The 14,099-nt window shown below is 43.1% G+C and overlaps 1 protein-coding gene across 1 annotated transcript in view; it reads right to left on the bottom strand.

The window, feature by feature from the left end:
- The window catches only part of LOC112062303 (ras suppressor protein 1), a 167,692-nt gene that overhangs the window by 92,332 nt on the left and 61,261 nt on the right, over window positions 1-14,099 (bottom strand). The window contains exon 4 of the mRNA XM_024116367.3: window positions 9,606-9,738. Coding sequence (XP_023972135.1) covers window positions 9,606-9,738 — 133 coding nt within the window. The remainder of the gene's footprint in view (window positions 1-9,605; window positions 9,739-14,099) is intronic.

Here is a 14,099-nt window from a genome sequence, read left to right as displayed (position 1 = left end):
TCCCGGACCGGGGCACGAACCCGCGTCCCCTGCATCGGCAGGCGGACTCTCAACCACGGCGCCACCAGGGAAGCCCTGGATTTTTACTTTTAAATCTTAAATGATACCGCAGGCCTCAGGCATGACAGGCAATGAGCAGGTGGAGAATCAGTGGAAAAGTGTTCAAAAACTCCTGTGTTAGCTAACAGGCTTCTGAATGTATCGCTCTGGTCCGCAGAGAAGGCTGGAGGAGGTAGCAAGGAGATGCTGTATCAGCTACTGCAGCCTTAAAACAAAGCTGGAGTCTCTTTGGACTTGAAAATTGTTCCTATGCAGCTTATTTTATTTGTGTTTAATCAAATAAACAAGAGGGTTTTTCCATGCGGAAACAAAACAAAACAAAACATGTTTCCCAGAGAAACAGAGGATTCAGGATTCGAAATCGGTGCTGAGACGACGCTTAGGGATGACCTAGTTTGAACCTCTTGCTTTTAAGATGGGGAAGCTGAGGGGAAGCATGATGAGGGGCTGGGAACCGCCTCTAAGGCTGGCGCTCTAAGGACAGACTCTGTCTTCCCCGCTCCTCACGGCCCCCGGCAGAGCCCATGACCGAGTCTCTACGCCACGGTGCGTCGTGTGAAACCGCCCTCCATCTCTGATGTGTGTCTGCACGCTGGGGAAGCCAACCAGCTTTCGTTACACGAGAAGAGAAGTCAGGGCCCCGTTCTTGGCAGTCTCCATCTCACCCAGTAAGACTCCAGAGATCTCCTGAGACAAGCTTGGAAAACGGAATAAAAGTCCTAAGGGCTCCAGATGTGGTGACTGGAACCCCAAGATGGAACAGGAAATTCCTGACTCCACACCTTACAGGGCAAAACATGGAGAGCTACGACGTAGGACCACAAAGGCAGAGAGGGAAGATTCCACACCTACCAGCGGGGGTCCCAGTGCAAGAAGCCGCCAGGTGACACAAAGGTCCCCCATGCTGCATCTTCCGGCCATAAGACTTTTGTGAAAGAAGCACGACGGGGTCCAATGGTGGATGCTCTACGGAACTCTCCCTTCTTCAATGCTCTAGCTCGCTACGACAAAGCCGGAGATTTTGAAAGGTGCCTTTCGCTCCCAGGGGATCTTCAAATTCTAACCAGCTTCTGTTTTAACAAAGTCCGTTCTTAAGGGATGATTAGAAATTAAAAACACTGACCCATCTGCCAAAAAAAGAGACTAACCTTTGTGTCCTTAAAATGGAACAATGGTGAATGTGTACTTTTTGAAGGAACCTTTAAGTCTGAAAGCTAAACGCATAAGAAAGACATGGTGGAGGGACTGCGGAGAGGTGGGCTAAACCTTCCAGAGTAATTTCAACACGTTTACGAATAAACAGAATATGCCCCCCAGGTTGCGGGGGGCTATGGGAGAAGAGAGGAAAGACAGGGTGATCTGAATGCACTGGGGTAACAATAGTGTTAGGGGCTGAATTTTCCCCCCAAAAAATTCATGTTGAAGTTCTAACCCCTGTTAACTCAGAATGTGACCGTATCTGAAGACACTAGGGCCTTAGTGGGGTAATCAAAGTAAAGTGAGGTCACCAGGGTGGGCCCTAATCCAATATGACCGGTGTCCTTATAGAAAGGAGAAATTTGGACACAGAAACAGACACTTCCAGGGATGATAATGTGAAGACACAGGGAGAAGATGGCCATCTGTAATCCACGGAGAAAGGCCTGGAAGAGATGCTTCCCCGACAGCCCTCAGAAAAAGCCAACCTCTCTCACACCTTGGTCTTGGAGCTCTAGAACTGTCAGATAATAAATTTCTGCGGGGTGGCTTAAAAAACCAAAATTAGACGAAATTAGGTATCAGCAAGAGAAAAAAAAAAAGCAGGGCGTTTATTTAGTAACCTCGCTAAGTAAACTAACCAAAACCTCGATAACAATTTATTTATTTTCTAAACAAACACTAACTGGATGGAGAAAAAAAAAGTAGGTACATTGTGAAGGTGATAAAACTGTATGGGTTCCAAATGAGACTATTTAAAAATTAACTATGATAGTGGAAAGCAGTATTTTCTTGACCCCAAACTTTTTACAACGTGCATCTTAAAAAATACATATGAGATGATATACAAACACAACAGAACAAAATCTGGAGCGTTACGTCCTTAACGGTTGACGAATCAATTGGGCATCAATAAAGGCCAGTGGACACAAAACTCACATTTACCCTTTCTGTGTGATAAAGTTGACTAAAACGCCTTTCATAAGATTATGCATTCTAAACCAAAATATCTGACACTATAGGAGAACCTTTAATTGCCAAAAATTACAAAAAACAGAAACTCCAACAATGCCTGACCAGAATAAGAGACCAGAGCTCAATAAAAAGCCAGCATGTAATAAAACAAGGTATTACCGTGTAGAGAATAGAAATCAGACAGTTTCGTTTGATTATAAAGTGCCACTTATTAATTTCTCTCTCAAATAAAAACAGCAAAGGCAGGCAATAACTCACCTTAGCTGGACAGAAAGCATCCAGCATTGAACCTGAAGACGGCTGGGAGTTAACAAAGGTTATCAATATGTAGGGCGGACCATGTCTTTGAGTAGGTCAATATTCAACAGTTCGATATGATTATTTCAAGTGAGTATCAGCTAAAAATGGAACTCAAAATAGCTCTTTTGGAAGAGGAAGTAACCTGACACATTCCTTTTCTGGAGTGTAGGTGGAGTCTAGACTACGTCTATTTTCCTTCTGTCAAGAGGGACCGATTATCTATATTCCATCTACCTTAAATTGATACTGTAACGCATCATGCATTACATGATGTACAACACGGGCTGAATGCACGCTTGAGAGTCAACATACAAGGAAAGAGGAGATAAGACAGTGGGGGGAAGAGAGACATGATTGTCTTGCTCTTTAAAATCACATGTAAAAACCTCTTGTAGGGCGAGGTTCAGAGTAAGCAACACTCTTCTCCCTTTGAGGACGCAGCTGTGTTTTTTCCCATTTGCCCATCTAAATTTATTTGCAACTTTTTTTTAGTACAAGGAAGGCCTACTTTTTTTAAAAATAAATTTATTTATTTATTCATTTATTTATTTTTGTCTGCGTTGGGTCTTCGTTGCTGCGCGCGGGCTTTCTCTAGTTGCGGCGAGCGGGGGCTGCTCTTCGTTGAGGTGCGCGGGCTTCTCACTGCGGTGGCTTCTCTTGCTGCGGAGCACGGGCTCTAGGTGCGCAGGCTTCAGTAGTTGTGGCACGTGGGCTCAGTAGTTGTGGCTCGCGGGCTCTAGGGTGCAGGCTCAGTAGTTGTGGCGCACAGGCTTAGTTGCTCCGCGGCATGTGGGATCTTCCCGGACCAGGGCTCGAACCCGTGTCCCCTGCATTGGCGGGTGGATTCTTAACCACTGCACCACCAGGGAAGCCCTATTCGCAACTCTTTAATGATACCTGCCCTAGTCATGGAATAAAATGCAGAAAGACTGACAGAGCTCCAGCTCACTGGTCAAACCTGATCTCACAGAGCTCACCCAGCACAGCGTGGCTGAGGCGTGACCACACTGCAGGACCAGAGAATGAATGTGCCTATGTGAGGGAGCCTTTCCCAAGTCCGCATTTGCATCTAAGGCACGTCAGAGTGAAAGACATTCCAGAATACGTGTAAGATGGGGTTTCCTAGAGGCCTTCAGGAATCCCAGCTTAGCCTCCTGAAGCTGGCTTTCAATCCCTGGCAGAGTTTACCTTTGACCTTTATAGGTTTAGGGGGTGGAAGTTCCCTACGGCCACCCTCCCGGGCTCCAGGTACACTGGAAACGTCAAACGGGAAGCCCCGCCCACTTAAAAAACTGAACTGTTCTGAATGAGCTAACAAATTACAGCAAAGGAAAGCTTCAAAAGGCATGTAAAAACTTTACGTATGGAAGAAATGATGAACATGCACTAAGAAAAAGGAAAAATACTAATGACCTCTGAAGTCTAGCTGAATAACAGTGCTAAACAAGTAAAAAGTGGAAAAGAAAAACTCCTTTTAATTGTAAATTGCATTAAGCAATCTATCAAAAAATTTGGAAGAGAGAACTGTTACGCAGTCTTCCTCAAACAGTCTGTTTTCCTCTTGTTCCCTTAAGAGGGGAAGGACTAATTTACCAGGGCAATTAATGTCCCATGGCCACACAAAGAAAACAGGTGAGGGACCAAGTCAAAGATCAACGTTGATATTATGTCCCATCCTGACTTACATCTATCTACTCAGTGGAATTAACATTCGTCAACTCCTTATGCTGGTAACATACCATCTGAAGAAAAAGGAATGCTATGTAAGTTTTATCATTTAAAGTGAACACGAAATGAGGGGTATGACACAATACTACCTGAAATACAACATATTTTATGGGTTTCCCTTTTCCCTTTGATATTTCTTAGCAAGGTTTGTTAAAAGCAGCCCATCTGTATGCAAATAGGTGCAGAGATGTCAAAAGTTTGAATCGTATTTTGTATCATGGAGGAAATGTGAGAATACGTTTATTAACTCAAAGAAAGAACCGCAGTATACATATGTAGCATCTATAAAGGAAATATAAATTACCAGGAGCACAGTACACAGTCAACTTTTAAAAATAAGAACAACCTTTATGTCGAAAGCTTCAGGAAAAATTGGTTCTTCTTCCTCATGCCTACTGTAAAGAAATACTGTGTTTCTCTGGCTTACCTGGAGCTATTTTCAGATACAGTAACGAAAGAGAAAAGCCTTTGTCGTCTTGCACACCTATTGTCACTATGTAAACAATTCACTAACTGCTAGCAAGGTCCGGGCAGATTAACGTGCTCCTCCAGCCTTCTGTGATATTTATAAAACCAGGCTCGTTCCGTGCATCCATTTATACTTCACCAGAAAGATAATAAGGTTTAAGGAGTTTTGTTAGACAGGATTTCCTTCTGCAAAGGGCTGTCTTCCATAAATGGGATCACCTATTAAGTTGGAAATTCTTTAGCCTTTTGGTAGACCAGATATCTCTCTTACTTAAGGATCTTCTGAGTCAGCAGCCACTAGGGGATATAGTAGTTGCTTAATAAAGCCCATGTATGCCCATTCCAGCCTCTAATAGGTTTGCCCATACTGCAGAAAACAAGAAAGCATCACTTCGTTTTAGTTCTACAAGTAAAACAGCCTGAGAAACCATATGCAGCAGAACCAAAGCACTTATTCCTCCTTACAAGCTAGCTAAACAGGATGATTTATTTTGCTAGACTTCCAGGCAGGAGAAATTGCTAGCATTTTCCCCACCAGTGCTCTCACCACTCACCAAACACGGCTTAGATAAAATGTTTCCGTTAAGTAATATTAATAATAGTACGAACATCTTCATTTAAGATTAAAAAACGAAACAGAAAGGCAAGTGAGTGTGGCACCTTTCTCTGGTGTGCAAAGAAAGTCACGAGACAGGAGAAATGAGGGGGGAGCACCTTTTGAGTTATGCCAGGCTGGAGATGAGGCTTCAGGACTGCCATGCCTTACAAATTGCAGCCTTCATGAGGAAGCCTGTTTTCCAAATGTCGCTTTCAACCGACACATTTTCAGCTTAACATTTGTCAAACCTCTTCTTTTGTTAAGAGTTAACGTGTCAGTTTTTAAAATGGCTTTTGCGGTTTCTATCCACCTTCCTTGATGGAAATGTGAAAAGTGCGAGTTACTCCCTTTCACAAAGAATCTTGTCAAGGATCCTGACCCCAATCTGCCTTCTGGAAACTTAACAAGCGGTAACTCTCCCATCATAATTCTGCCTAGAAGAAGTTACTCAACAAGAGCCCGAAAACGCTAACGCACCTGTAGGGTTTGATCCCCAGCATCCAGACGGAGCAAATTATTTTAACAGAGGGAATAAGTGACAATGAGCGGGCAAAGCAAGGACACCAGCCAGTACGTTCCCTTTGCGGAAAGTACGATAAATGAACAATGAGCAACCTCCATCTGAGGAACGATGAGGATGCGATGAATGCCCCACATGTCCCCAAAAGAACAATCTCCTGAAGAATCACACCTTGGCACCCTCCCAGCCACACCTGCCCACATCCCCTCCTGCTTCGTCTGCATCAGCTTAAATCACTGCCAAGTATTTTAATTCTTCCTAAACACCGACTTCCCTGTTTTGTTTCAAACATCCGAGTCTCCTCCTGGAGTCCGTTAGAGTCTGGAAATCAGATCATCCATCTTCCCTGCCTGTCGCTGCTCGAGACTTGGAAGGCCTCTCAGGATGTGCTTAGAACAGGAAGGTCACCTTGAACTTCAACCATGGACATGAAGGGATATAAAATGCGCCGGTGAGTTCTCAATGCTCTCATTTAGGTAATGGGTCGACTGGTTAAAAAGAAAAAAGAGGAAGGAGCTTCACTGGTATTTTAAGTGCCAGAATAAAAATTTAAAATATGCTTTTACGGGCTTCCCCGGTGGCGCAGTGGTTAAGAGTCGGCCTGCCAATGCAGGGGACACGGGTTCGAGCCCTGGTCCGGGAAGATTCCACATGCTGGGGAGCAACTAAGCCCGTGAGCCATAACTGCTGAGCCTGCGCTCTAGAGCCCGTGAGCCACAACTACTGAGCCAGTGTGCCACAACTACTGAGGCCCACGCGCCTGAAGCCCTTGCTCCACAACAAGAGAAGCCACTGCGATGAGAAGCCCGTGCACCGCAACAAAGACCCAACGCAGCCAAAAATAAATAAATAAATTTCTAAAAAATAAATAAATAAAATATGCTTTTATGACAGGCTAAAGATCAATATTAAAAAAAGGATTTTTTCATTGGAAGGGATGTATGTGACTTATATAAAAAGAAACGAGGAAGTGAAGATTAGAAACCACAGGTTTCAGAATAAAGGATCTAAGACTAAGGGACTGATTGAGACATCGGCCTTGTTTTAAAAAAAAATACAGGTGTAACGAATAAATTGCCTCCTTGTAAGTCCTCACAGGTACGGCTTTACAAAAGTAGCCAAATATCTGCCAATTAGAGGGTTTTTCTTCAGAGAGTTGAGAAGGATACTAAAAGTCCTCTAATTATGAAGTGGCTGCTTAAAAAAAATGAAAGAATTAAGTTGGGTTCTAGTTACATGAGGATATACTAACATATACCTATTCATGTAAAAGAGGACCTTAAATTTAAAACATCAGTGAAACACAGTGGTGCCATTTTTGTACAAGCATCTTGTTAAAAAGGCTGAGAGCTTGAGGCAGTGCCTTCCTTAGTTCACACAGTCCATGTTTCTGGCTGGTATGTTTGATCAAGGAATGAAGGTAAGAGAACAGGAGGGCAGAAAGCTGGGATACAGGAAGTGGTTAACATTCTTCTCTTTCCCAGGAGGAGAGAAGGGGAAAACTCTAAGGGAATTCACTTTAAGGGAGGTCCCTGCCCCCAGGAGATGAATGTCAAGTGCATTCTCCCAGCAGGGGCTCACACAGACTCTTCTAAAAGCAGCGAACAGAGCACTGATTGGTCCCCTTAGAAAGGGGACAATGGCTCTCCCATGCTTGTTTAAGCTTTCTGATGTTGATTTAACTGGACTAAAGATAATTCTCCACAAGGAACACAAACACATAAAAAATAAGCTAATAGGCAAACTGCTTACTCCGATCCCTAAATGTAAGATGCTAATAAAACAGACAATATATACATCAAATATGTCACAGATTAAAATGTCACAGATTCCCTTTCAAATAACTTACCAATAAACTCAATCAATGCAACACACCACTCACTCATCCAGAATCCTAACGATGTTCAAATAAACGGAAATAGTTTGTAACAGCATATAATGGGGATTAACAGCCTAAAGACTCAAAGGTAATACAAAATCCACACATTCACAACGTAATCTTTTCAAATGAAATTGAAATTAGAAGCACTTTCATACGCAATGTATTCTAATTCTCTGTAAATTCTAAATTAGTGTATGGTAAATTAAAAAACTGTTAACCAGAAAAAACACAGAGTATTTCCCCCAATTCTAGAATAACAGGAGCTTATTTATTTTTCTGTAGGTATCATATACAATGGTTTTCTAAAAGCATACCCTACAAACCAAGCTCTACATAACCCTCCGTTTACTAACGAAAAATTAGAGCCTTATCTAAAGCCAATGCTAGCAACGATTAACAATTTAAGAGAAACCAAATGAACAATAAACTGTTCATTTGCAACTATCTTTTCACACATTTTCATAATTAAACAAATTTTCAAGGCTGAGCTGTGTTCATTCTTTTTTAAAAAACTATGTATCTATAATAATTGCACATATCTATGTAGTTCATGAAACAATAACACATAGCCTATACATCTCTCATTTTACTCTTAAGGTAAGTCTTATGACATATGCTAAATGTTAAGGTATCAAAAAAAAATGTTAAGGTATCATCTTCGAAGAAATCTAAACCATGATTTACGCTGCATTCGCATATGAGGATACGCCATCATTTTGGCGATTTTAGGCTATTTCCCCTGAACACCATTCTTCTTTCACAGCTCATCTTCTCTGTGATTGTGTCAGATGGAAATACACCATAAGGAGTCCCAGATCTGTAACCAGGAGCATGGCATACGGGGACATGGGCTACCAGGGCCACTGCTGGCCATTCACAGGCAAGGACTCTGCCCCATCAGTTAAGCCTGACCCACTGTACCAACACAGATTCTGAGAGAGCTGTGTAGAGTTTGCGGGGGGAGCGCATTTCTGATACCAAAAAATGGGAGACTCCAAACTGAATGTAACTTTTAATGACCTCCTAGGTCTTCTCTAAGAGTTGGGATATTAAATCCTCAAAAGTTGGCACCAGACACAGGAACAGGTTAAACCTGACTATGAATTGTTTCAAGTCATTTGCATTTGCTTAAAACTAGCGGTGACGGGATTTTGGTGGTAGGGGTCACTGAAGCATTGAGAGAAATGCTCACTTCAATTTGGTGTTGGGGAGTGGATGAGGGGGAAATAATGACAGAAGATTAATAGTAACAACAGAGTAGGTGGGGGGTGGGAGAATTCCTTCCAACCCGGACAAACTGAGGAAGAAAGAGGGGGGAATCGTTTGGTTTTAAGGCTGGGTCCCCACAGGTGCCCTTGACCAGAGGGGAGAACTTGAGAGATTCTGATGCTATGACTTAAGCTAGCTGACTCCTCCTCCTCGTCTTGTGCATTATCTCTTCTCTTAGAGAGGTTACTATCTCACTAGAGCAAAAGCTTCTGAAGAATAGGATGACGCTTTCTTAGTATTCCCTACTGATTTTATAAATAAACCACTTAACAATTTTGTTCATAACATTTGTTATTCTTTACATTCAAAGGAGAAAGAAGTATGTTCTGATCTTCATGTATTTGGTGAATCTCTTCAGTGCCATGCATAGCCAGCCAATTTAATACCTTAAAAGATTTCTAAACAAAATTGGCATAAATTCCCTTTGAAAATATCAACTAAAAATCATCTATAAATAACAGAGACAATTACATGTGGTTATTAATAAAATTTTAAAATGCTCTGAGCTCGGTGCCACCAATGACAAGATCACACGATAGGTTTTTAAAAACGGCGTAATTATGAACACTGTAAAACCAGCCTATCTCAGAAAATCATAGCCTACTTACTATTTGTACGTCTCAGAGCGGATGTATTCAAAAACATGGGACACACCAAGCTGGAATTGGTCAGCAATGGGGGTAACCCAGGGATTGTTCTCTGCTTTGAATATCTGCTTCTGACCAGTTAAATCCAAGTTTCCTAAAAAGAAGGAGGGGGGGAAAAAAAAAAGGTGAAGGTCATCCAACCAACAGAAATCAAATCTGAGAAGTAATTCCTGCCCAGTAACCAAAGCACAACCTTAAGCATTTTCTGAGTCATTTGATTTCTTTTAAAAAGTTTTACCGAAAGTCATCGCTGATATACATGCCATGTCAGTGACTGTACACTGGCCCAAGAAATTAAGAAGGAAGGGAGGGAGGGAGGGAGGGAGGGAGGAGAGAGGGAGGAGCGGAAAGAGGTAAGAAGGAAGTAAACTTGGAATTCTTGCAAATGAAGCATTTGCTTCATTTTCATTTTTCCAAGTATTTGCTACAGAGACAACAGTGGCGCTCCAAGATCGAGAGAACCATTAACAGCAGAACCTCCCCAAATTCCATCTTGTCAGCGTGCATCACCACTCGTCCAATCTGATCTAAACCTGACCCATGTGGAACCTAGAAAAACGGTACAGGTGAACCGGTTTGCAGGGCAGAAATTGACAACGATGTAGAGAACAGACGTACGGACACCGAGGCGGGAAAGTGGCAGGTGATGGTGGTGGTGTGATGAATTGGGAGATTGGGATCGACATGCATACACTGATATGTATAAAATAGATAACTAATAAGAACCTGCTGTATAAAAAAATAAAATTAAATTCAAAAAAGAAAATAAACCTGAACCAATCAACACCACTTTTCATCAAAGCAGGACACGAGTGAAGAAAGATAAGAATACTGCCCAAGTAGAATAATTATCGCCTCGTTCGGGTACCATAAGCACACCTCGGAATCAGCACTAAACGAGTCTCATCAACATGGTGAGGGTGAAAACGCACACGCGGACGGCCCTTACCAGTTGACAAATTACCTGTAAAAAGCATCTCCTCCTTTGATTCTCCAACAGTCCCTAAGGTCAGTAATTGACATCGCTTTATAGACAAAGAAATGGAAACTTGGGGGGAAATTAAGTAGTATGTCCAAGATCAGAAACTGTCCGAGTGGGGATTTGAATCTAAGGCTTCTGACTCCAGATCTCTTATTTTTCCTACAATGCTCGGTTGAAGCTATCCGGTTACATGTCAACCTAGATCAACCAAGGATGAGTTAATGAAGGCCGCCAGCATCTGGGTACCACCTGTTGATGGATGGATCAGTCGACTCTCTATGTATGTTTTTCTGTTTGGTATATTTGAAAATGGAAAAGGCAGCGTGAGAAAGAGCTTCCTAGAACCTGCTTGCCTATGAAAGACACAGGGACAGACGTTACACAGCAGAGCTGTATGTGCTTTACTTGGCAGACTCACTGAAATCCTTTCCCTAAAAGCCCTACGGAAGAAGTCCATTTGCAGACCCCTGGTCTACAGTCCAAGGTTTTCTGAGCAAAGACACCAAGCAATTATTCTTCCCAGGACACAACCGAAGTGCCGTATCTGTCCTGTTCTCAGGCTCTACGGCCAATACTGTCATAAATGATAACTTCAGGATAAGGAAAACATATTCTAGGATGCAAGCATTGCACAAAGCACATCAATATCCTAGCTAATCTGAGCTTTGGAAATGAAAAGAAAATGTTTACTAGGATGATGCAGTATTTCTTCTTGAAACAAAAGAATCGATACCTTGAATCTGTCTTCTCTTTGTTACACGGGCAGAACTTGTTTTATCACGCTTCACTTCACTGTGGTTCGCAGATACTGCATTTTTTATAAAGTGAAGGTTTGCGGCAACCCGATGTCCAACAAGTCTGCCGGCATCATGTTTCCAACACCATTTGCTCACTTTGTGTCTCTGTGTCACATTTTGGTAATTCTTGCAATATCCTTTCCATTATTATTATATATGCTATAGTGATCTGTGGTCAGTGATCTTTGATGTTACTACTACAAGTCATTGAAGGCTCAGATGATGGTTAGCATTTTTTAGCAATAAATTATTTTTTAATTAAAGTATGTACATTGTTATTTCAGATATAACGCTATTGCATATTTAACAGACTACAGTATAGTGTAAACATAATTTTCATATGTACTGGGAAACCAACAAACTGGTGTGAACGCCTTTACTGTGATATTTGCTTTATTGCGGTGGTCTGAATTCCAAACTACAATATCTCTGAGGTGTGCCTCTAGGAACTTGCAACTATTCAGAATAGTGGAGAAAGGAAAGACCAATATAAAAGTGATTGCCATTTCATAAAATGCTTTTAAAGATGGCAGATATTACTAAATACTAAGAGCAAGTAATTCGTCATGATCTTTCCAAAGCTACTTAGAATCTGCTGGTGTTAAGTACAAAAATAAGCGGATACATTTCTCTCCAAGATTATCAATATTGTCAATTCCCTCATCTTAATGGTTAAACATCATTAGTCAGATATTAAATCACTTGAGAAATTAATGAGCTGTATTCTCTCAACCATGAGTCAGAAAATTGCTTGGGATAAATGGAAATCGAAACATCACACATATTCGGTTTAGCTGAGTATCCTACCAGGGTGTAACCTTGCTGGCAACGGACTGCCATTTATATATTTTGTTTTTATCTTTACTTGGAGAAAGGAAGGGGTTTTCAGCTTCCCGAGAATCAAACTGATCGCTTGGTTAAATTTCACTCTAATTCTCATTTCCTCTATACTCTACGTCCTCTTGTCCATATCATTCTCTCATTACTTCTTCTCCAACTTCCACATTTCCTAAAAATGAATGTAATAGCAATTCCTGGAAAAAGTCTTCTATTTAAAACAAGTCTGTATTTCTGAAGTGTCCTGCTTTAAACACAGAGTGTGTTATGCTGCCCACTACTCTTGGGAAGCATGGTCATTGAGGGAGTGGCTGAGCTACCAGGTGACAGTAACCACGGGGTAAGCAATTCACTAAAAAGTTGGGGGCGGAGGCACTAGAGGTAAAAGCATCTCTCTTGAAACATTCAGCTCGTAGACAGCCTACGCTTACACAGTATCATCTTCCAGCCTCCGGGCCCCGCTCACCGACATCAGCATGGAATCAACCACGAAAAGAAATAATACATGAGACCTTTGGGAAAAAGATACGTTTTCAAAAAAAAAAGCCCTGGAAAGCATATCCAATTCCTAAGCAAAGGGGATCTCCCTGATCAAGGCGGTTCTGCTCTAAGTATCTTTCCTCCTCATCCCACCCCCACCCCCGCAATTGGTTATTCTAATGAAAAATCCGGGCTAAATTTCCAGTGGGTAGAGTTGTATCTGCTGAACAAGCTTCTGGGACTCCCTGTCATTCACATATTACCACGAATTTACTCAACTGGACTGTTTTCCTTTTAACCTCTGGTTCAGATGGGTATCACAGGAATATGGTGGTTTTTTTTTTTTTTTTTTTTAACTCTGGGGAAGAAGGGTGGGAAGGGAAGGGGAGGTGGCTATGTTTGGAGCGCAGAGGATTTCTCAGCATGCTGTATTTTCAGGGCTCTGGGTCAATATGAGAGCAACGTGGACCAGGGAAAGGGTCCAGGAAGGACCTCAAAGACGAGCCTCAGCTATTGCAGGTTTGCCTGGGGACAGTGAGAAGAAGACGACCCTCTCTCCCTTCCCAGGCTGCATCACCAGCTTCCTCCCACCCAGGTCCAAGGTCTGCCCACTACTCCAAAAGTACAGACATTATGAGCAGGTTTGTTTTTTTTTTTTTTTTTTTGCGGTACGCGGGCCTTTCACTGCTGTGGCCTCTCCCGCTGCGGAGCACAGGCTCCGGACGCGCAGGCCCAGCGGCCACGGCTCACGGGCCCAGCCGCTCCGCGGCACGTGGGATCCTCCCGGACCGGGGCGCGAACCCGGTTCCCCTGCATCGGCAGGCGGACGCGCAACCACTGCGCCACCAGGGAAGCCCCCTGTATTTGTCTTTAAAGCCAAAACGTTCCGGCTCCCCTGGATCGGCAGGCGGCCGCGCAACCGCTGCGCCCCCAGGGAAGCCCTATGAGCAGGTTTTAACGGATTATCCTTGAGACTTACATTCAGGTGCAGAAAGGGAGAGCCTGCATGTTCCTACCAACAGCCTACAAACCCACTTTGGAACGTACACGGCCTCCTGCTCACTTAGCAACAGACTCTGACCAAGCCGGCAGTCTTGTTAGCCGTAATCCTCTGAGAATAACACGCTAAACTTGGAGGCTCCCCGCTTGCCACACGTGCAGGACAGACCTGGGGGACCAGTGTCAAGAAAGGTCAGCTGTGTTCCCTGGGCCGTCTCGTCTGAAGCCTCCAGCCCCCCGGAGATCTGTCAATGCCTAGCAACGTCTCTATTTCAGCACCGTCCATGGAGACAGCAGAGGCGGAGGGGAACGCTGGTGACGGCTGCTAACCGGGGCGCGCAGGAAACGCAGGATGGGAGC

The sequence above is a fragment of the Physeter macrocephalus genome, chromosome 11 (assembly GCF_002837175.3).
Source record: "Physeter macrocephalus isolate SW-GA chromosome 11, ASM283717v5, whole genome shotgun sequence".
NCBI lineage: Eukaryota > Metazoa > Chordata > Mammalia > Artiodactyla > Physeteridae > Physeter > Physeter macrocephalus.
This window is presented reverse-complemented; position numbering and strand designations above follow the sequence as displayed.